The 24,797-nt window shown below is 39.2% G+C and overlaps 1 protein-coding gene across 1 annotated transcript; it reads right to left on the reverse strand.

The window, feature by feature from the left end:
• Positions 1-769: 769 nt before the first annotated feature.
• On the reverse strand, positions 770-24,501 carry SQLE (squalene epoxidase). The gene is made up of 11 exons (XM_007065748.4): positions 23,237-24,501; positions 20,830-21,076; positions 20,331-20,511; positions 15,607-15,703; positions 13,147-13,260; positions 11,631-11,802; positions 6,290-6,385; positions 5,598-5,740; positions 2,833-2,929; positions 2,292-2,379; positions 770-1,412 (listed from the first exon to the last, which is right to left on the reverse strand). Exons 1-11 carry the CDS (start codon positions 23,528-23,530, stop codon positions 1,220-1,222), a joined length of 1,722 nt encoding a protein of 573 aa, XP_007065810.2. The 5' UTR covers positions 23,531-24,501; the 3' UTR covers positions 770-1,219.
• Between the last annotated feature and the right edge of the window lie 296 nt (positions 24,502-24,797).

A 24,797-nucleotide genomic window follows, 5' to 3' on the forward strand; every position in this document is an offset into this window, starting at 1 on the left:
TTATATACAGCTATGTAATCTGTCATTTTTTTTAAAGATACATACTCAAATTTTTTGTAAATTGTAGAGGAAAAAAAGAGTGATATGTCATTACTTTCCAACCTGTTGGCTGTGCTGATATATGGGTTTTTGGGTGAGCCAAAATGAAAGAGCCATCCAGTGTTACATAATACAGTCAAAAGAAAGGTAGGGACAAAACAAAAATACACAGCAAAGGAAAGGACATTATTAAAGGTAACATTGAGAGGAATATTGTCAGTAAAAGGCATTAAATGTTTTTGGTCACATGCAATAACTTGTAGAAGAAAAACAAAAACCAAGTATTAAAAAGGACACTTTTGAAGTATTTTTCATGAGTTTTTAAATAATCTTTACTACTATTTTTAATATCCACTTGGAATAGCTCCCGACTGAATTTTTTTTGGTGTGTACAACTTGTGGCTATATTTCTGTTAAATGGTCGATATCTGTTAACTTCTGTTGCACAAGCAAAATGAAAAGTAAGTCTTTTAAATGAAGTGAGACTGTGGAACGGGAAGAAGGTAGCTTGAATGAAATACAGAGTTGTTAAACGAATTCTGACCTGGTAACCTCTCGTATAAAGTAATTCTGGTGACGAGAATGATCTTTTAAATTAGCTACTTAATATAGGATGACATTTGCATCAGTAATGAAGTTTAAATATATGGTATTTTTTTAACCTGAAACCCCATGACAGTGTCCTTTTAAGTGTCAGTAGATTGCTATTTAATTGTAACTGAAATAAAACAGAGGCAAAGACTTTTAATGAAATAAATGAAAATTGTTTTACAATATTTCACAGTAATAAAGAAAACAAACATTCCATGGAAATATTGAAGGATGCAGCAGCAAATGACTTAAACTGTTCACTCGTCATTTTATTATTATCATCAACCTTAACCGTGCATTCTATGCAATAGATAAAGTGAGGAAATTATCCTCTGCCTTTTCTACCACATGTCAATAGTTTATTATGGTCCTTGTAAACAGTTAAGTCATTTTTAAACTTACATGGTAAAGGAACATATATTTACATATGTACATATACCCACAAGAATAAAATTAAGTCAAATCCTGAACAGGGGTTGCACTTTAAACAGAGGTGAACATCATACAGTATTGAACAGTATATGTCCAAAAGATTGTAAAGGCTTGGTGAGTTTCTCATATTCTTAATCCATTCGCTTTCCTCTAATATTTAATAGACTATATACTTCATTTCAGAGCAAATAAGTGGAAATATTACAGAGCAAGCCCGGTAAAGTACAGCACCGCTACTGAAAAACGCTCGTGGCTTCATGACCCAGGACTCTGATTTAAAGCAAAAATAAACAGCATATAGCGCAACGGCAAAGAAGTGGCCAATCAGTACCATTGGTTTAGGAGATAAGCTGTATGGACAGAAGAGAAAACACATTAATAAAGAGAAATTTGAAGCGCTATAGAATTTTCAGTCTTACATATTAATTCAATAGATTTTTGTTAGCACACTACTCACATCTGTTTGATCTAAACAATCGCAGCCCTGCTGTCTACAACAGTGGAAGAATCTGGCATAACTTAGAGCTGCTGTGTGCTAAGTAATTCCTTCTGCATCATTACCCTGATACACCATTGCCTCAGCTCCATTTCTGCTGCAGTCCTCATCCCTGCCTTTATCACTTCCCATCTGGATTATTTCAACTCCCTTCTTGATAGGTCCAGCTCTCATGACTCCACTGAGTGAGGAATACAGCAGCCCTCCTTCTCCATGTTCAAAGAAGGACGGTCTACTGTTTGTTCATCCAGTTCAGGGTGCAGTTCAAAACTGTCCCATTTAAAAAAAAAAAAAAAAAAAACCCATCCAGAGACTCACACCAACCTTCTTCAAAGAACTTTCCTCTCTCTGCTCCCATCCCTGCTCCCTTCACTCATCTGGAACTGGCCTCTTCTGTACATTTACATAAACTCAGGTCTTGGTGAATGAATTGTGCCTGCTATCATCAAGACTTCAGTCATCCTAAACCTCTTTGTCTCACTGAAACTCTTGAGCCCATGTATCTTACTCCCTCTCCAAACTGTTTTAGCTGAATCTTCTAACTGTTCAGCATTTTGGGACATACTTTATATGAAAATCCTAAAGAGGTTTGCTAGTGTGGACCCTTCTGCCCATGCAGTTGCCGACTCAGGGTGAGCAAGGGTCTGCATTAGTGGATCGCAATCCATTAACTATGGTATATGCTAGTTCCTGATACAGTACAATAGATGTTTTGATATTTTATATAACTTACACAGATAGCAATCCAACTGGACCCGAGACACACTCTCCCCCAAGTTTGAAGTAATGGAAACACGCTTGCCTTAGTTGATGCAAGGAATCTAGAAAAGGAATTAAAATTATCTTCAGTTATTACTAAAACCACTTAAAACCAAAAGTCCACTGAAGATCAAAAGTGATCAAAAGTCCACTGAAGTTAGTGGGAGTCATTCCATTGATTTCAAGGGGCTTTGGATCGGGCCTTACTATTTAAGTAAAGAATAATCTTACAAAACACCTACTAGTCTGTGAGTACTACATTCAGTTTTTTTAAATAGAATTCTTTATACCAATTGTCCCTGGGCTGTTTGCTGAGACATTATCAGCAAAATGTCAGCTCACACCAGACACCAGCACTACTCACAGTTTTGGAGGCATAGTCTAACACTGACAAGTATTTCTACAATATTTTGAAAATTATAAATGCAATACATGCTCATGCATGAAAACACACAGAGAGTGTACTTCTGTAATTAATTGCAACTTATTAAATAAGTTCTCTTAAATGTACTTACCATCTCTGGCAGCAAACAGTTCATAAAGGGCCTGAGCAAGAACATTCACTACAAAAGAATGAGACCTTTTTCTTGACCAGTAAAACGTCTTTTTTGCCTGTAAAAGGTTAAAAAAAATCTTTATATCAGGGCACAGGAAAATACTCTTTTCCTTCTAAAATAGGTATAGGAATGATTTCCTTTTCAAAGGTTTCAGAGTAACAGCCGTGTTAGTCTGTATTCGCAAAAAGAAAAGGAGTACTTGTGGCACCTTAGAGACTAACCAATTTATTTGAGCATGAGCTTTCGTGAGCTACAGCTCACTTCATCGGATGCATACTGTGGAAACTGCCAAGCTGTAGCTCACGAAAGCTCACGCTCAAATAAATTGGTTAGTCTCTAAGGTGCCACAAGTACTCCTTTTCTTTTTCCTTTTCAAAGTTATACTGGTGCTGCTGCATTATCTTCCAACAGATTTTGTACACGTTTTGTATTTAAAGATAAAGATCTGTCTCAACTGTAATATTGACATCAGCCTCTTTAAAAGCCAATTAGATCTCCTCTTCCCCCACTCTGCTATAGCCAGTAGGATAATAAAATCATGGAACTTTGATATAGAAGAGACCTGTTACATCATAAAGTCCATCCCCCTGCCAACACTTATGGTATCTCTTAAAAATAGAGAAGAAACAGGAAGAATGTTCTAACTAATGGGGCTTTCATTATTTCCTTGGAAGACTATATCATATAGTATACACACATTTGTTTCAGATATTCATCCATTCCTCCCAGTTATATCCCCCTTTTCCATCTAAATAATTGCTCTCCATCCTGGGTATTTACACCCTCCAAATATTTGTAAACATTTACTCTTCCGTCTTTTACACATTGATTTGCCAAACTAAACATTGTTTAACTGGCCACTCTAAAAATTTTGTACTGTTTTGGATGAATCTACTATTTTTAATATAATTTCCCTCTTATAACCCTATTCCAAAGCCCACTGAAATCAATGGAGTCTTTCAATCAACTTCAATAGGCTTTGGATTAGTCTTTATATAGGTAGGGAATATATAGCTTAAAATGGTAGACTCTTTCAAAACAGTAGAACTATGCCCACCATCACTTTTTGATTCTTTCCTCTAAAGGTACTCTTTCTGGACCCAATTTGTGTACATTTTTCTGAACTGAAAACAATATTTATTGTGCATAACAACAGTTTAGGAACAAGTGAAGAAGAATATCACATTCCACTGAAACTGAAGAGTGTACTGTATTTAGAGATGTAAGGTAAAAGTTTCAAAAGCACCTTGGTGACTAGCGACTTCGAAAATCAATGAGATTTAAGCTCTGAAGTACCTGTCACTTTTGAAAAATATACCCATGAACACTTTGAAAAATACAGCCCTTACATAGTGGTGTAAGGCCTTCTACAGGGGTGTGATTGTTAAAGCACACAGATGGGTCTGTGTAGATTCTTCTGGTGTGGTTAACCATAGTGCTGCCTGAAACAGTACTATGTTAAAGCACATAGGGGACCTTTAGAGTGCACCAATAGGGTCTACAGAGACCAATTAATGTGCAACACCTTAGTGTGCTTTAGAAATCTCACTCCTGCAGAGCTCATTACCCCACCATATACGCGAGATCTGATTAGATCACAGCATGAAGTGACAAATAAAGGATGCTGGCAAAACGGATTATTAATCATGTTTATTACAGCAGTGCCTAAAGACCAATCCCAAATGAGGCCCCATTGTGCGAGGCACTGTACAAACACAGACAATCCCTGCCCCAAGGAGCTTGCAATCTAAATAGACAAGACAGAAACAGGATGGGGAAATGGGATATAACACACAAGCAGAGTGAACAATGTGATGGTGGCATACTTCAAGTTAGTGCCACAATTATTTTGTGATGGGTTTGGTTAGGAGAGGAGAAGCTAAAAATGGAAAAAATGAAGGGAGAGGAGATGCTGAAGGAAGAAGGGTGAAGGGCAAAGGAAAAGAGGGTAAGAGGTGCAGGTACAGAGCAATGCTGAGGTGAAGAGACAGAGAGGGGAAGGGGAAGGGATGGAGCAAACAGTCAACTACCACAAGGCAGAAAAAGTCCAGTCAAAATTTTAGAAACTTCTCTAAGTGTCCAAAAGGTCCTTGATTTGGTTTCTTCTGCAACTGCTCCTACCAGCTAGAGTCTCTGGCTGGTTCCTCTCTGCAGTTTCTTTCCCACTCCCACCCAAATACCACATAGCAAGAAGCAAGAGTGGGGGTCTTAATTTCCTCAGAGTGGATGGGGAGGGAGTGCCTGCCCTGCATGGTTCTGAATCTAGACAGAGAGGGAGGGATGGCCCCTGTTGGGCCCCATTTTACCCTTCCCACCATCCACAGCAGTTTAATGATTCATAGTAACATCTAAAAACAGCTTTGACTAGGTTGGCAAAGAACTATTAAACTGCCCTACCCTCAAGTTAGGAGACATGTTAAGTAACTGAAAGAAATTGCATAAACACAAGCCTAAGCATATCCCAGAAATAGGGTTGCCAACAGTCCCTTATTTCTTCATCTCTATACAACAAGATCGGGAGTTGCTGAGCGCTGCAAAAAGCAGCAAGAAATACCCCAGGAGAATGTGTTTAGTTATTAATTATTATTATTAACATCATCATCATTAGGAGAAGGGGTGGGGTAGATGTGCTAAGAAAACAGTCCCTTATTTTTTAAATACAATGTCGGCAACCCTACCCAAAAAGCACAATTATTATTCTAAACTTCAAAATAATGTCTCACCTGAAGAATAGCAGAATCCTCATAAAGATCTGGAATATCCTGGAGCAAGCTTCTCCATATTTTAATATCATTCAAAACAACACTCATTCCTCCACCTGTCAGAGGGTGCCTCATATTATATGCATCTCCCAAAAGAAGAACGCCTAGATGGGAGAAAAAAAATAATGGCATAGAACACATGCCAAGTACTCTATTTTAGAAATCAAAACTTTTCCTTCTCTATCAAATTTGCTAAGCTTTAGCAAAGAAAGCATTGCTGCTTGAAAAGTACACCGTTCCACACACAAGCTTAAAATCACAGTGTAAAATGCATCTGAACAACTTAAAGCTTGGAAACGTTTTTTTTTAAACACACAGCTCAAGAATTTCTTTATACTTTCCTTTAAAAAATAAGCCACTTTTGACAGATAAGCATGAAAAACCACCAGCCTGAACCAGACTTTACAAAAAATTGCATATTTTAAAATAGGGGTTTAAAATGGACCAACCAACAACCTTAATTCTAGTGTCACTATCAATATGCTGTTTATAGGTGTCAGACACACACAGGAATGTTTTTTAAAGTACCATTTTCACAAAAGATAAAACAAATTTGACTGGGAAAGTAGCACTGACAACAAACAAAAATATTTCTAAATATGTTTAATGGTCATTAACCCTATACTTTTAAATATTTTTTGTTCTTACTCTACCTTGTTTGTTAACAGGTGACGGAGGTAGGAAGCTTGCTGGCATGGTCCTCAAACGATCATTTTGAACTGCTATTAGGAATGGTTCCTTTAGGTGCTCTGCAGTAATGAAACTCTATTTAGTTATACTGTATTACGTATATGAAAATCAAGTCAAATAATTTGCACAGAACTACTCATAAATAGTTCTCAGAGATGAAACCCCTCTGAATCGCCAGTGTTACATATGTAAACTGAACAAACTACTGTTTGATGTTATGGGATCTAATATAAAATTAGGGTTCCATGCTTCAAACTCTACAATGGCTCAATCCTGTGATATGCTGAGTGCCCTTAATTGCAGCTGACTTTTATTGGGAATACAGGATGCTCGGCACCTCATAGGATCCGTACCCAAGTGTGAAAGTAAATTGGAGTTCATCCCATATAAGGTTTGCAGCATCAGGCATTTAGTTTGCAGAGGGGAGGAAAATTGAAAAGAACAAACAATAATTCTAGCATTTTAATCAGAATGAGCACACTAAAATTTAGCTATTGTTTTCAAATGACCCTACCACATTCCCATTAAAAATCAGTGACAAAACTCACAATAACTTTGGTAATGCAGGATCAGGACATAGAACAGTTACCATGGCAAAACATCAGTGAAACTAAGACAGGCAAAGAAAGGGCACAATGAATTGCCTCCTTCAAAATAGTCACTCAAAATACTTTTCAAATCAGCCAAAAAAAGACCCATTTCAGGGCGACTGATAAAATCATTCCTGCTCTACCTTCCCCAGCAGCAGCCTAATCTGTCTCTAGATATATGCTGTCCATTTCTGCATATTTTAGGATTTCCCCAAGTATTTAATTGAGAAAACCACTTAAATCTGCACCCTTAATAAATTCAATTCCACGTTGAACGTAAGAACAGCCATACTGGGTCAGACCAAAGGTCCGTCTAGCCCAGTATCCTGTCTTCTGACAGTGGCCAATGCCAGGTGCCCCAGAGAGAACATACAGAACAGGTAATCAACAAGTGATCCATCCACTGTCGCCCATTCTCAGCTTCTAGCAAACAGAGGCTAGGGACACCATCCCTGCCCATCTTGGATAATAGCCATTGATGGATCTACCCTCCATGAACTTATCTAGTTCTTTTTTGAATCCTGTTATAATCTTGGCCTTCATAACATCCTCTGGCAAGGAGTCCCACAGGTTGACTGTGCGTTGTGTAAAAAAATACTTCCTTTTGTTTGTTTTAAACCTGTTGCCTATTAATTTCATTTGGTGGCCCCTAGTTCTCGTGTTATGAGAAGGAGTAAATAACACTTCCTTATCTACTTTCTCCACACCGGTCATGATTTTATAGACCTCTATCATATCCCCCCTTATTCGTCTCTTTTCCAAGCTGAAAAGTCCCAGTCTTAATAATCTCTCCTCATACGGCAGCCGTTCCATACCCCTAATCATTTTTGTTGCCCTTTTCTGAACCTTTTCCAAGTTCAATATCTCTTTTTTGAGATGGGGCAACCACATCTGCACACAGTATTCAAGATGTGGGCGTGCCATGGATTTATATAAAGGAAATGTGGTATTTTCTGTCTTATTATCTATCCCTTTCTTAATGATTCCCAACATTGTTAGCTTTTTTGACTGCCACTGCACATTGAGTGGATGTTTTCAGAGAACTATCCACAAAGACACTAAGATCTTTTTCTTGAGTGGTAACAGCTAATTTAGCCCCCATCATTTTAAACGTATAGTTGGGATTATGTTTTCCAATGTGCATTACTTTGCATTTATAAACATTGAATTTCATCAGCCATTTTGTTGCCCAGTCACCTAGTTCTGAGACATCATTTTGTAGCTCTTCGCAGTCTGCCTGGGACTTAACTATCTTGAGTAGTTTTGTATCATCTGCAAATTTTGCCATCTCACTGTTTACCCCTTTTTCCAGATCATTTATGAATATGTTGAATAGAACTGGTCCCAGTACAGACCTCTGGGGGACACCAATATTTACCTCTCTCCATTCTGAAAATTGACCATTTATTCCTACCCTTTGTTTCCTATCTTTTAACGAATTACCAATCCATGAGAGAACCTTCCCTCTTATCCCATGACTTCTTACTTTGTCAAAGGCTTTCTGAAAATCTAAATACACTATATTCACTGGATCCCCCTTGTCCACATGTGTGTTGATCCCCTCAGAGAATTCTAATAGATTGGTGAGGCATTATTTCCCTTTACAAAAACCAAGTTGACTCTTCCCCAACAAATTTTGTTCATCTAGGTGTCTGACAATTTTGTTCTTTACTATACTTTCAGCCAGTTTTCCTGGTACTGAAGTCAGGCTTACCAGCCTGTAATTGCCAGGGTCACCTCTGGAGCCTTTTTTAAAAATTGGTATCATATTAGCTATCCTCCAGTCATTTGGTACAGAAGCTGATTTAAATGATAATTTACAGACGACAGTTAGTAGTCCTGCAATTTCACATTTGAGTTCCTTCAGAACTCTTGGGTGAATAGCATCTGGTCCTGGTGACTTATTACTGTTTAGTTTATCAATTTGTTCTAAAACCTCCTCTAATGACACCTCAATCGGGGACAGTTCCTCAGATTTGTTACCTAAAAAAAAAAAAAAGGCTCAGGTTTGGGAATCCTCCCTCACATCCTCAGCTGTGAAGACCGAGGCAAATAATTCATTTAGTTTCTCCGCAATGGCCTTATCGTCTTTGAGTGCTCCTTTAGCATCTCGATTGTCCAGTGGAGCCACTGGTTGTTTAGCAAGCTTCCTGCTTCTGATGTACTTAAAAAAAAATTTTGCTATTACTTTTTGAGTCTTTGGCTAGCTGTTCTTCAAATTCTTTTTTGGCCTTCCTAATTATATTATTACACTTCACTTGCCAGAGTTTATGCTCCTTTCTATTTTCCTCGTTAGGATTTAACTTCCACTTTTTAAAGGATGCCTTTTTGCCTCTCACTGCTTCTTTTACTTTGTTGTTTAGCCATGGTGGCTCTTTTTTTGGTTCTCTCACTGTGTTTTTTAATTTGGGGTATACATTTAAGTTGAGCCTCTATTATGGTGTCTTTTAAAAGTTTCCATGAAGCTTGCAGGGATTTTACTTTTGGTGCTGTGCATTTTAATTTCTGTTTAACTATCCTCCTCATTTTTGTGTAGCTCCCCTTTCTGAAATTAAATGCTACAGTGTTGGGCTGCTGTGGTGTTTTCCCCACCACAGGAATGTTAAATTTAATTATATTATGGTCACTATTACCAAGCGGTCCAGCTATATTCACCTCTTGGACCTGATCCTGTACTCCACTTAGGACTAAATCAAGAATTGCCTCTTCTCTTGTGGGGTCAAGGACTAGCTGCTCCAATGAGTAGTCATTTAAGGTGTCAGAAACTTTCTCTCTGCACCCCTTCCTGAGATGATATGTACCCAGTCAGTATGGGGATAGCTGAAATCCCCCATTATAACTGAGTTTTTATTTTAATAGCCTCTTTGATCTCCCTGAGCATTTCACAGTCACCATCACCATCCTGGTCAGGTGGTCTGTAATATATCCCTACTGCTATATTCTTATTATTCAAGCACAGAATTACTATCCATAGACATACTATAGTACAGTTTGGTTCATTTAAGATTTTTACTTCATTTGATTCTATACTTTCTTTCACATATAGTGCCACTCTGCCACCAGCACGACCTGTTCTGTCCTTCCGATATATTTTGTACCCTGGTATTACTGTGTCCAATTGATTATCCTCATTCCGCCAAGTTTCTGTGATGCCTATTATATCAATATCCTCATTTAATATGAGGCACTCTAGTTCACCCATCTTATTATTTAGACTTCTAGCATTGGTCTATAAGCACTTTAAAAACTTGTCACTTTTTAGCTGTCTGCCATTACATGATATAATTGAATATTATGTTTACATATAGACACTATATTATGATTTATTACAGCAATTCCCAACTTTTTTGCCTGCATGACCCCATTTTAAGACTTACTTATTCCACACCCCAGACAGCAACAAAACAACATGGGCTTGCAGCACGACCTCACCAGTAAAATGTGTGCAAGGTCATGCTGTGCAGAGGACACCATTTTGTTCTATAAAATGACATCCTCCATGCGGCATGACTTTGCACATACCATACACGAGGTCACTCTGCACAGAGGACACCATTTTGTAGATCAGATCCAGGTGCATTCATGACCCTTTCCACTGATGGCATAACTCCACTTGGGGTTGCAACCCATAATTTAGGAACCCCTGGTTTATTCACTATCAAAACCATCGTTAAAGGGGTGTTATAGCTGCTCAACAATGCCTAGTACCCATCAAGAATGTGGATGTTGGCAGCTGAAAGAGAAACATATGAAGTCTAGGAAATACGCTCAACCAAATGAAGCCAAAACATTAGAAAAAACAGGAAATGCAGAGTTAAGGTAATGCCCACCAGACCACATACCTTTCACTCTGCCCCCTTTAGAAAGGAAAGGCAAAGCTTAATTAAACCTCTGAAAACCAAAGAATTCACAGTTAAAGTAAGGTCTTCCATACGCTAAGTCTACCAGGTCTCAACTCCCCACCCTGATCTCAGCATGGTTTTCCTGTGCCACAACAGACCCCTTTCTAAGAGTAGAGTCAGAATCTCAATCCAGCCCATATGACAGTCAAGCTTAGAAAAGTTCTCCACTACAAAACGTGGTATAGCTGTAATGGCAAATCCTTCTAGTGTAGATGCAATTTATATCCCCAAAAGGGTGCTTTAAATCAGTATAGTTCATACCAGTTCCCTGAGAGAATTAAACTATATAGGCAAAAGCACTTTTATGCCAGTATAACTGCATCTACGCTAAGGTATTTGCTGGTATAGATATGCTGGGGTAGAAAAAAAAAAAAAAAACCCAAACACATCCACTCACACACCAATAGACATTACTATATGGCAAAGGCTTCTGTTGTTGACCTGACCTTATAGGATTTACACCTAAAGATGCACTAATGTCCCAGTAAAAAGAGTTGGGTACTTCCAGAGTCAAATGACATTCAGCCAATAGGAAGCAAATTACAAAGTGGCTGCAGTAGGACCCTCAATAGTAAGATCACCACCTTCCCCATCCATCCAAGGATTCTGGATGCCACAGAAAGCTCCCTGACAATACACATTGCGACTTATCAGATGTCTGACTTTCCAAATGGACAATTCAGCCACAAATTGAAAACAAAGCCAAAACCAAACCAACCTCCCCTCCCTCCCACCTCTGCCCAAAACACACACCCTGGAGGATAACACATTATAATTCTAAAGAGTACATACACAAATCTTTATATTCTTACCAGGTAATTGTGGATAAATTTTCTCAGTCATGTATTCTTTGATGTTTTTTGGCATTTCCCCTCGAATATCAACAAGTACTCGAGTCTCATTTGAAGAAATCTGGTAGATAAGGACTGGACTAGGGTTAGCTAAAACAAGTTCAGCATGATTGGCTTTAAACTGTGGTGAATTCTTTAAAAAAAGAAGGAAAAAACTGATTAGTAAAAAGGCCAAAAGTTGCTCTCTTGCTGAATCATTTCCTAACATCCTTTAAAGTGTATTAAATGCAAAACAAGTCACATTAATTTAACATTAAGATTGCAGGTTGGGCAATGAAAGTGCTAAGGTTCCAAAAACAATGATAATTTGACTTCTTTGCACATTCTGAATATTTTATGACAATAAATTTTAATTTGTATATTAAGCTACAGATTTCATTAAATCCTTTATTACTTATGTGTAAAGTGGCCAATTTAGGATTTTGTTTAAATGAACAAAAGAGATGAGGAGACGAAATGCCCATACGTACATATTTAACTTTGAGCATGTGAGTAGTTTAAGCATGTTTAAAGTTAAGTATGTTCTTATGTACCTTGCTGAATCAGGGTTATAATCAGTAGTAAATATTTTTAAGTGGTTTTAATATTGTTAAATAAAAACCAGGGTTTTTTCAAACCAAGTAAGGGCACCAGTCCTCAATATGGACTATGGGCCCAATCTTTCTTTCACTGAACTCAATGAGAATTTTATCATTGACTTCAATAGGGGTAATGTTTTGAGAACTTTGAAAATTTGAGTTGGTATGAATTTGTACCCAGTATATTATATTTGACATTACAACTATAATGTTCCCAGATAAAAAATGATGTTAAGTCTGGGTACACATCAGTGGGATTGTCTACACAGAAAGTTAATGCATGGTAACACCAAGGTGTGAATCTATAGCACATTAGCTTGCCACACACTTAACTGGCCATGTGGACCCTGCTACTGTGCACTAAAAGTTCCGCAGTACATTTAAAATGAGAGTGCACCAAAGCACACTGCAGAACTTTTAGTGCACAGTATCACAGTCCACATGGCCAGTTAATGCGCAGCAAGCTAGTGAGCTACAGATTCACACTTGGGTTGCCATGCACTTTTCATGTAGACAAGTCCAGTAATTTAAAGAGTAAAAACACACAATCCAATTTTTAATGTCGCTACTCTTACCACGGTCCAATAATTCCCAAAGCCAAAATGAAAAAGAAGTTAATGGAACTCCTGTTAAAATATTTAAAAGCATGTTCTTCTAATGGATGCTTTGGAGGCCATTTAATAATATAATTCAAGAGACTTTGCTGTCAGTACTTGCTGAGTAACAGAAAATAATAAAGCATAGATTTTTTTAAATGTCGTCCATAAGGATAAATTCTCATTTCATACATATAACTCTCATAACAGCTACTGGGAGATATGGTTGAATTTGGAGAGAAAAAACATACATTAGAGTTTTTAGTCATAAGTCTTCCTGTACTATACATACAAGGTCCTTACTTTCAAAATGCAGCCAACAAAATGGGATGAAACAGTAACTTTGTTGGAGACCAAATTTTTCCTAAACTTGGAGAAAAGTCCATCAGCAACAATAGTCAGAGGCGCATGCAGTTCCTGAAACATGAAAATGTGATATTTATCTCAAAAAGATAGAAAGGATAAAGTATCTCTTTAATCATATGTTGATCCTATATTATTTTAGATCTGATATTAAGATATAAATAGCTGAATTAATTTATCTCCATTTTAAAGGGAAAAAACACAATAAATCACTTTTGGAATGAGAGAAAGTATGGAAGAGTTCAACCCCATAAGAACTTTGAGACATTATGAGCAATTTAAGAAGATGAGAAGCTTATAGTGGAAAACGCTTCTTGACAATTAACTTATTTTTACTGAAGAATCTGAAAGTCTATATATAAATAAGCAAAACAAAAATGGAACATCTTTTACAACAGTAACACACCGATAAATAAATACAAGATTTCTGCTGAGATTCCTCAGTTCATTTTTCTTGTAAAGGAACAAACAAAAAATAAGATGAGAATGTAATTTCCAGATAATACCCCACCACCACTTTTATTTAATTCCGGAATTATTGACCAAATCACTGGCAATTTATCAAAATGAGTTACGTAGAATCTCCTACTTGCTTTAGGATACCACATTATTTAATATCAACAAACCACTCCAAGCCCTATATTTTTCAATCACTTACTGGTTTTGAGGTTAAAATAATCATGGAAGAGTGACTGTGACACTAAGCACCCCTATATTCAGACCCTACACACTACTGTAATAATCTTTGTACAAAATATGCCCTGAGAGGCATCATTTGAAAACTCACTGATCATTAATATGCTTGGGTGTTGTATGTACACAATGTGTATTAAGACTTATGGACATCTGCTGGAATGATAATTAAAATTTGTTCAAGCTAGGCACATCAGGAGGAGTTGGTAAATAAAGTATAAAGGAATGTGTTTTTGAATCTCTGACCAGCCTGATATTCAGGCAAAGACAATGAAGGTCCATTTTTACCTATTACAAAGCTGTTAAACTAACAAGTGGGGGAAGAAAGAACATGGAGCTTCCTTCACCACCAGACTTCAGGTCGCCTACCTCACAGCTTGAATAAGTTTTACCTTGAGGGCCAACCCTCAGATGAATCCATTTCAAACGTTTATTGGTCTATAAAGTAGACCGATAACCAGGCTAATACTATTGGATATTTTATTATTGGATAGGAATGTCTTCTTTTATTATGAATAATGAACCAGCTCATACCCCCTAGATCTGTGCATGGAGGATCCCCTCTAGGTTCCAGTCTCCCCCTTCCCACAGAGAAGTAGGACTCCGCTACCTTTGTAGCATCATCTCCCCGTCCAGAGAAGGTTCATGCTGGAGAGAGTACAGAGTGGGCAGGCCAGAGAGAGAAATGGGTGGGCCAGAAAGATGCACATCACCCACTATCTGTACCTCTGGAAATTAGTCCAAAAAGGAGATATAGATTGGAGCTGCATTATCTTTTTTGTGAGCTCTGAAAATTACTGGGGGCAACCGCAGACAAAAGCCATGCTCCCAAGGAACAGAAAGGTTTTACATGGGAAGCCAGAGCCTATGCAGAGACTGACAGGACTTCCACACAGACAGCTGTAGTCTCCTGATATCCACCAGATTTAGGAATGACTCCTGTAGCCTTTTCTCAATGGGGAACATGCCTCCTAACAGAACATGGGCGGGTGTGTGTGTGTGTGTGTCCTTAAAAGTTAAATATTCTTATCCCCCTGTAGGCTTAGAGAGGTGGAGTGACTCCCAGTCCAGTGGACCACATTTAAAATCCTCTACGGCAAAAGAGCAACAAAACTTAAAAAGTTGTAAAGCACAAAAATCCCATAATAAAATATACAATACAGTCTGAAAATACATCAATGATTTTCTGAAATTGAAACTGCAGAAATGTTAAATGGATTGTATTTGAAGAAAAAAAAAATCTTCAGCACTAGAAGGTGACCGAAACTGGGTTTTTTTCTCCCCTCAAATAAAGAGACTGTACAAATTTCTTAATGTAATGTACTATCCTGTACTGCCATATGTGGAAGTCACTGCTTCCTTGTTTAAAAAAATAAAAATACCTAGTTTGTATATAGCACTTTTCATTGATAGATCAAAATGTTTTACAAATCACCATATATTCCCACTTTACAGATGGGGAAATAGAGGCACAGGGAGTGAAGTGACTTGCCCAAGATCACCCAGCAGGCCAGTGGCAGAGCCAGAAATTGAAACCATGACCCAGTCAAGCCCTCTATCCACATGGCCACAAAACCTCCCTTTATTTCTAATGCTTGATGCACTTTTTTTTAATGTTCTGAAATATCCAAATCTTCTTAAATGCTGTATCTGTGACCATACTATACAATAGTTAAACACAAAGAACAGTGAAATCTGTTGTCTCACCTTAATATCTCCAGTTTCTTTATCCTTATACTGAACACCCACCACACAGTCATCTTCCTCGAGAAGTTGTAACACAGTCCCTTCAATGAATTTTGAGCTGAAATAAACCAGAACTTTTAAAAGTACAGGAAAAAAATAAAAGAATATTTAGGGCCAAAGTTTCAAACTGACTTATGACAGAGAATGCAAGTTGTTCATGATCTCATTACTGCATATAAAAACATTCATTTAAATATATAAAATTGTTCTGCCCAGTTTCAGACACAGTATTAAACGGTTCGTATTTTCTTGAAATCTACGGGCAAGACCAAGTGTCACTGAACGCTATGGCCCTGATCCTGCGAAGACATCCACATAGGCTCAACTTTATACATGGTGATTAGTCCCATTGACTTCATAGTTTATCACATAAAATACACATGGAAGCCTTTACAAGACCGGGGTCTGTGGGCTTGTCTATACCAGTGGTTCTCAATCAGGAGTCCAAGGCCCCCTGGGGGGCCATGGGCAGGTTTCAGGGGGGTCACCAAGCAGGGCTAGCATTAGATTTGCTGGGGCCTAGGGCAGAAAGCCCTACCGTGTGGAGTTTAAGCCCAGGCCTTGAGTCCCACCACCTGAGGCTGAAGCTGAAACCTGAGCATGTAGCTTTGCGGGGGTCCCAGTGGCATGAGGCCCCAGCCAATTGTCCTGCTTGCTACCCCCTAATGCCAGTCCTGTTTTTTATATCCAGAAAACCAGTTATTGTGACACAGGTGGGCCGTGGAGTTTTTTATGGGGGGGTGAGGAGGGCTCAGAAAGCAAAAGGTTGAGAACCCCTGGTCTACACTACACTACAGAGCCTTGGCCTGTATAGCTATGCAGGCAGAACCCCCTAGTGCACACGGTGTAAGCTGCCATAAGGAGTTCTATTGACCGCATAGCCACACCACCTCCATGAATGACTTTAGCTAAGCCAACAGGAGCACTGTTCTGTTGGTATAGTTGCATCTACATTAGAGGGTTTTCAGGCATAGCTAAGTCAACTAGGGGTTGTGATTTTTTCACTGTTGGAATAATTGGGAACTAACAGGCCTACTTTAGTGGTTAGCCTAACTAGTGAAAAATGAGTAATGGGTCATGAATTGCTACAATGACCCATTATACAAAATTGTTTGAGAAAAGACATAAGGAGGGGACAGAAAGACTGAATTAATTTAAACAAAGAGATCCTGATACCACCTAAGGACTGTGTTAAGATTATGTGTGGTGAAAAAGAGGTGTGTGGAACCAGAAATTAGGCCTACCTGGTGGACAAAATAATAAGGGGGATTAGCTATTCCATCCATCATCTGTTTTTGGGGCCCTACAAAAAGAGATGCGGGAGGGAGGATGACTATCACCACTACTATAGCTGCAGCAGAAGGATTTTTATCGTGACACCCAGACCTTGACACATCAGTGGGAACACCTGATCATCACTGCTGCACCAGGAAGGACCCCAGCCTGATACCTGTGAGATCCTGCTCTGTCCTCCCCTCCCTCGTGTGTCTCTTTCTGATCCCTACTATCTTCCTCCTCTTGGTTTTTCACCATATCCTGAAACCAGCTAAACTGCATGGCACCCTGCAAGAGATGAGATGGCCCATCCAGCTCTCCTCAGCCTGAGAAAGACCAGTGAAGGAGAGGGACCTAACCAGACCATGCAGATGATGTCCTGACTGCAGAGGTGAGCTAGGGTCTACAGCAACAGCTGTCGTGGCTGCCCATGACTGATTAGCTACCATGCATCCTGAGAACACCAACAAAAGCCAAATATCCCCCATTTTTAATTATGCTATCTCTTCTCTCCCAACTTACTGTGCTCTTCATAATCTTTGTAAAGCCAAATGTGATCCAGTTCCCCCTCAGTGGATGCATGACAGTGACAGACTGCTGATCAAGTACACTCAGCCAGAAAGTGCAATTACAACAGCCTGGACTTAATCAATATTTCCTCTCTTTAAAGAGAGATTTTAATGGGTTTTGATTATGTTCATTTTACATAATCACTTAATTTCAATTTGAATGCTTTTTGCCTTGTTTTGATATTTTGCCTTCTGAGTGTTTCAATCAATAAACTTCTAATCTTTGGCATGAATTTTTAAATGTGTTTGCCATGGTACTAAGCGGGTCTCTGTACTCTGAACCCCAAACTATGTTTATAGCTGATCATGTTGTTCGATGAAAGTCATGTTAACACCCTTTGACTCTCTGGGCCCATTTATTCCATTGAAATTCATACAACACTCCTAACGGACATAGTTTTTTCAGTAAAACTTCATAGTGTAGACCAGGTCACTATGTTACCACATGGCTTTCCTGCTCCGTTATCTCACACATAAATGTATGCTCCTTATAAGTATGGGGGAAGAAGGGGAAAAAACCACCACATTTTCATGGGTCTAGAGTTTCAGATTAAAAAAAAAAAAAAAAGCCAGACTTTATCTTCTTAATTCTTTCATCTTTTAATAAAATTACTAAAATAAATTTTATTTCCTAGGAAAAGATTTTCAAAACCATTTTCTTTAACAATATTACACTGAAAATATACTTTTAGTTTTATCTTCAAAATAAAGGTGTGTACATTACCAAAATTAATACACATTTGCATGACTTGGTTTCATCTGTTGTTCATAAACCTACTAAAATAAGTCCTATGACAGTAAAAGGAGCTCCTCAAGTGAATTGCCAACAACTGGCTTGTCAGAGGGATTTCACATGGGTTCAAGGATCCACCTACACAGATTCAGTTACAGGCTCTGTCTTTTAAGTTAGACACTCCCTGCCCTGAAGAGTTTATCTTTGAGTCTAGTGAAGCACTAAGCACATTGTTAGAACTAAACAAATAAACAGTAATAATATTGATAAAGGACCACCTCTTTACCCTGTGTATAATTTTACTTTTATTCATCTGAAAATAAATACTTATTGTTTAGTACATGTTAAAAGAATATATTTTCACTTGTAGTGACAGTAACGTTTCACTCCCCATGGCACATTTTTAAGAATTCTGAGAGAAAAAGTAAGACTCCATGGCACTCAAAATTACATATGTTTGAAATCTCCCAACTATAATTAAATATTCAAACTTCCCCTTCCCTGGTACATGGAGAGGTGGAACATATTCAAAATGAACCAAGAAAGGAAGAAATGAACTTGTTACAAATGCTTTTCAAATTTCTGCTAGAAAAATGTGTAAAGCAGATATGACAGAATTTTCAATGATTTTAAGAGTTAGGTGCCCAAATCCCATTGAAATTAAAAGTATGCCCAGGCATCTTAAACTTTCATAATTATCACAAATGCAGCAGATCACCTCAGCTTGCACCAACCTTTAGCAGTATTGCAGGGTTGATATTTTAAAAATGATTTCAAAATAATTAATTCATCCAATCTAATAGATTTCATGGAAACAAACAGGTTTTCAATAAAGAACGATTCATACCATACCTGTGTGCTTATTTTTAAAAATATATAGCTTACTGTGGTATGTTGTATGGTAAAGCAATAAGACCTTAAGAGCTTACTTTCAATTAACATTAGGTTTCTTGACACCCCTCTTATATAAAGGCAGTGATCATATAAAGAAGTTTGTTACAAATGTTTTTAGGAAAGAAGGGGTTGCCTTCAGAACTCTAGAATACCAAAACTATTGGAGGTGTTCATCACTCTTTTCCAACAATTGTACTTGTATATGTAGTACTGGAAAAGGTGGAGGAGTAGAGAAAAGAGGATCATGATTATCCTCATTCTTGCTAAGGCAAGCTTCTTTTCCAGCATCATGAATCATATCACCAGGAAGATCAACATGCTTAGGGTCTGTCTATACTTGAAAGTTAATGAAGATTAAGGTGGGGTGTGAATTTAAAGCACAGTGACTATTCCTAAATAACTCCATGTATTTACAATTCCTGAGCATGAAATGAGTCAGCTCTACCACTTGCTTCTCTGATCAACCCAGGTAGTTCTGTGCATTATTCACTGAAAGAGCATGGCTCTTTTTCGCAAATAGCCCAGATCAGCACTGGTGTACACCAGTACAACTCCATTCAAGTTACTAACATTTGCAGCAGGGCTCATTTTGACCCAATTTATTAAAGTATACATTATGCATTACAGGCCTGTTTCCCCATTGAATCAGAATCAAGATCCGCCCCACAGATTACCATTTGGACCACATTTCTGAATTCTGTGGCATGCAGTGCAAGCGTTGCATACATAGACAGCACACTACTGATGAGTGGTAGTGTTTTACAACCACTTTGCAGAAATATAAATGACTACAACAGATGCAAGTGAAGAATTAACCTCTGAAACTTGGGATACTCCTTCGTGTGGTCCAATATTTTGTCTCCGCCCAATGTTTAAAATCTGTATTCCCATAAATCCAAGACCAAATTATGTCCCAAAGACCAATGCACAGTTGCTTACTTGTGTGCTCTTTTAGTTGATTATGGTGTAATTAATGTACCTCTTATAAACATCTACAAAAATATGTTATGTGCATACTGAAACAAAAAAAATTATTAATGCTCAGTTCCTGCATCAGGATTGTCTAGTGCAGACCTTTGCACCCTTGCAGAGTTCCACTGAAGTAAATGGAGCATCTCAGAGGTGCAGGGAACTGTGCTATTGGATCCTGATGCAGGAATAAGACCTAAAATTGTTATACTATGTTGATTAAAATTTTAAGCCAGCTGTCTTACTTGGGTTCTGCCATGGCTGCCTTTCGGAGACCCATGATGAAGCGCCCATGATGAAATGCTCTTCCACTCTGCACCAGACCATCTGCAGAGTTTGGGTAAGGAATTTCAACCTCTGACTTGCTCTCTAGATCATGAATTATGTAACCATTTACTATGTGAGCATCAAGACCTTCCACTGAGTCTGGAAAACAAATCCTAATATATTAGTGAAAGAATAAAGAACAACAAGAAATACACATTAGTCTGTAAAAATTGACCTCTACACCAAGAATATTCTATTTCTTTAACATACGATCACAAACATACAACACAGAAGGGGACATTTTCAAAATGGTGGACAGGAAACATCAGAACAAGCAGCTTGAATTCAAATATGTCCAGAATATGTTGTATTTTTAAATTTTCTTTGTAAGCATGCTTTTCTTTGGTACACGGGGTTTTTGTCCTTGTCAAGTAAATACCTTTGCAACAAAATATCTGAGTTTTAAGATTTACTTACCTTCAAGACCCAGTTCTTTAAGAGCATTATATCCTCCAGGTTGTAACAATTCTCCAACTATCCTGTCAGGTTCCTTCAGATCCCTCTCTACTACCGTCACATTTCTTCCATCCCTTGACAGCACTGCAGCCAAAGCAGAACCAAGTACACCTGAACCCACGATGATAACCTCTGGATCAGACTGGGGAGCTAATATTGTATTTGTAGCAGGCTCTGTCACAGTGTTTGGGTCTACCCCTCTTTTACCCTATGTAGAAATTAAGACCAACAAAAACGCAAGTAACATATCTAGCATTTATACTCTTTATTTTACAAATAATAATAGACAATATAATATAAAAATTGAATGATTGTGAATTATCTTTTGGCTTTAAAAATTAGTTAGTTTTTTCCTAGGTCTAGGTCTGAATATCAACTCCCCTAATCCTGCAAACCATTACTATTGAGCCTAGTGACAGGAGTAGTCCCATTGGAATTCAATGGGGGTACTTAACAGTAGTAAGTGTCATATTCCTGGTAGTAGCCATTAAGCTCAATATAAAGGGTTTGCAGGAGTGGGTCCTAAGCCATATTAGGGCCATGGATGACAGGACAGCACTGGTCTGGAGACCGAGATTTTTCTGAGGCCAATTATAAACGTGGTCAGATTTGGGAGAATTTTCACAGGGATGGCAAAACGCACATTCCTGCCAAATTTCAAGTCCCTGTTGCAAAGCAGAGGCACTAGAACTTCTCAAAAGTTGAAATAATGTCTTTTAACATGGTCAAAATGCATTTCTGCACAACCCTTGTTCTGAGAATGGCTGAACCATTTTAGCTGAAACCTCCCCTCAAAAAAAACAAACAAATACCCCAGGGCAGACACCCAAAATGGAAAATTTCAGCCCAAACAGTTACAATTTGGCAAAGTTATAAATAACTGAAAAGTGTTAGGCAACTTTAAATATATGCTGTGCTATCATTTGACTATTTATATTGCTTACAATTGAAACCCCAAGTACTGTCATTCATCAAATTACACATGCTGGTTAACCAATTTCTGTGGTTTATGAAAAGGGCCTAACAGATTCCAGTCCTTCCTGGCAGTTACCAATCAATCATACCTCACATTGCACAAAAATGACAAATGTGATAGTAGAGTTTCTTATTCTCTGTCAACAACTCGCTTGGCAAACCTGCAAATTATTTTTGGACTAACAGAGCTGCAGTTTGTACCTGCAATTTTCAAAATCTCAAGTACTTCCTGTTTTTTACATCATTCCCAGCAATAAACACTCCACAGTCAGATTTTAAATTACAACTGTGAACAAAGTAGAATGGAATCCAGCTCATTTTGACACAGCTTCATTAGCTCAGCAGTGCTTACTGTAGGAAAAGCTGGATTGTACCAGTACAACTATCTAGAAGGCAACAGGATTGTTAGTTAACAGGGTGCCATGTTTATAGCTACTTTAAATTATTATGACAGGTTTCACAGTAGCAGCTGTGTTAGTCTGTATTCGCGAAAAGAAAAGGAGTACTTGTGGCACCTTAGCGACTAATCAATTTATTATAAAACCTGGGAAGTAAATATAAAATAAATTAACTGGGGCTCGTGGTATAGTCTTCATAAGAAACAATACAGTAGCTGAAACTGCTGCAGGGGAATTGCTGCAGCAGCATGAGGTCACAATCTCCAGTGCAGGGGATCAGACAGAGTCAGCTCTGTTCCAAAGTGCATATGGAAGGGGGTCCAACTATTGTAGTTCAAAGGATGCACCGAATCTGTACATCTGCTTGATACCCTGGTGGGACTCCTACTGAGCTCCTTCCACAAACTAAAGCTTTCCGGTATGATACCACTGGCAGACAAGCTGGCAGTCTGCCTCAGAGATTCTGCCCAATATTCTAAAAGCCTTTGAAGATGTAAAGCCCTATACATGTGATATTTCATTACTATTATCTACAGAATTCTTTGGATTTCATCATATGTATCTGCAGATCTTTTTTCTAGGTCTGCCAGTGGTCTTGATAAATGTTTTTCTTTCAAATGTAGAGATGCTGAAAGCTGCTGTATGTCACAGCACTAACAATTTAATTTGTTTCCAGTGTGGGAAAAATAATTTACTGGAAATTACACAAACACAGAAACTGCAAATCAACTTAAAAACGGAGATTTCTCCCAAGGTTTACCTTTAAACTTAATTTGAAACCCAAGAACCTAGTGTCTTGATTAAGCAGGCTCCATCTATGAGTTTGTCACCCAAAACTGAAATAAAATGTAACAAATCCCTAGGTGGGGACCACAAAGATAAATCCTCTCCAACCTTTCATTAGCTGCTTTTCCCTCAAACTGACAAAGGAGCCCTAATGTAAAAACAACAGTGAAAGGAATCCATCCTATTTCCCAGGTTTGAACTGAACTTACCTTTCTGGATTTGGTTTGCTCTGCCTGTGGCGATCCAGGTGTGGACTTGGCCCAGAAAAAACCGATGAGTGGCAAAGCTGAGAGAACACTACAGAGCATCCCAAAGTGGGACTGTTTCTGCTGCCTCCACTGCTGTTGTTTTAGCCACCCAGAACGATACCAATAAGAGAGCAGCAAACCAAGAGAGAAAAACATCAACATAGTCAGCAGCACCTCTTTGTTAACATAAGTCATCAAGTCTCCACATTTCTTATACACATAGATGAAAGAGGCAATGCCCAGAAAAGTCCACATTGTGACGAGGGCAAGTAACTGTCGCCGGTGGTTCCCTTAACACTTGTACTGTGATTGAAGTTCTCTGAAAAAGGGATTTTGCACAAGCTATAAAAATGATAAAAATACAAATATCCTCTTAAAAATATGTATGTGCTTACAGAGAAGCAAGACTCCCTCACAAAGCCCCACAAAAGGCAGCAACTGCAGTTTTACTGGGGCATGGCATCCCAGAGACAAGGATGCTCCAAAAAGTGGTATGAATTCAATACAGATCTCCTCTTAAACAACCAGAGAGAGAGTTACAGCAACTCAAATGATTTAAATTCTACAAAACGGACTACAACATTAGCCTCAGCCACTGCCGCCTGATGTTCATAGGGGTCAAATTCATTGCTGGGGTGGGGTTTTTTGTTGTTTTTTTTTTTTGTTGTTACTATATCTCCTTTGGGGTTCACAGTCTCTCTTCTCCAGCAGCCGGTGCTCTCGCCCACACAAATAATTAGACAGACATATTATTCCACGTGGCCTGAAATGAAGCTAGTAGCGGTAGCCACAAGAGGGGATTTATAAGAAGCGAGGGGAGACCGTTCTTGTTAACTATCAAATCTGATTAAATCGCATGCCGAACACGGGCTCCTCCCCGAAATCCAGCGACGAATTAAATATGCCGGCGCAGCCCTTCAGAAATCCTCTCTTCGCCCTCACCACAAGCCCCCGCAGGCTCTGACAGGAACGATCCGGTAAGCGGCTCCCCGGCAATGAGGCGCCCGGCAATGGACCCAGGCCGGGCTGTGGCTCCCCGGCCCCCTCGCTGGGTGGCGGCTGCCGCTCGGCCCGGCCAAGCCCCTCTCCCGGGCTCCCCGCGGCGGAGCCGGTCCTCGCCCAGGCTGACGGGGATGGAGCCAGGCCCCGCGGCGCGCGCTCTCCAGCGGACACCGCTGCCGCTGCCTAGGCTACAGCCTTCACGGCTAACAGCCAAGCAGCCCGCAGTGCCAGCAGGAGGGGCGGGGTTTATGCTAATGGGCGGCGCCCTCCATCCTCTTGCAAGCGCCGCGCGCCCGGTGCCCCAGCAGCTTCGGGCCAACCGGCGGTGCTAGGCCGAGATGGCGCTATTGAGGAGCGACCAATGGCAGCGAGCGGAGGGCGGGGCTTGACGCCTTCCGCTCCCCTAGTGCGATGTGACGAAATGAGCGGGCGGGGCTGCGAGCAAGCAGAAGGGGTTGTGCCCTGCGGTTGCCATGGGCACGGAGAAGGAGGATGCTACGCGCGCGGACTCGGGGGGCCG

This window comes from Chelonia mydas, chromosome 2, assembly GCF_015237465.2.
Source record: "Chelonia mydas isolate rCheMyd1 chromosome 2, rCheMyd1.pri.v2, whole genome shotgun sequence".
Taxonomy (NCBI): Eukaryota; Metazoa; Chordata; order Testudines; family Cheloniidae; genus Chelonia; species Chelonia mydas.

What these genes read in the sequence shown, in the direction of transcription:
- SQLE (XM_007065748.4), bottom strand. Translation starts at nt 23,530, where the DNA reads ATGTGGACTTTTCTGGGCATTGCCTCTTTCATCTATGTGTATAAGAAA. An exon ending in AGCAAACCAAATCCAGAAAG is followed by an intron (nt 21,077 to 23,236) that starts GTAAGTTCAGTT and finishes ATTTCTACATAG; the next exon opens with GGTAAAAGAGGGGTAGACCC. An exon ending in AAGAAACTGGAGATATTAAG is followed by an intron (nt 13,261 to 15,606) that starts GTGAGACAACAG and finishes TTCATGTTTCAG; the next exon opens with GAACTGCATGCGCCTCTGAC.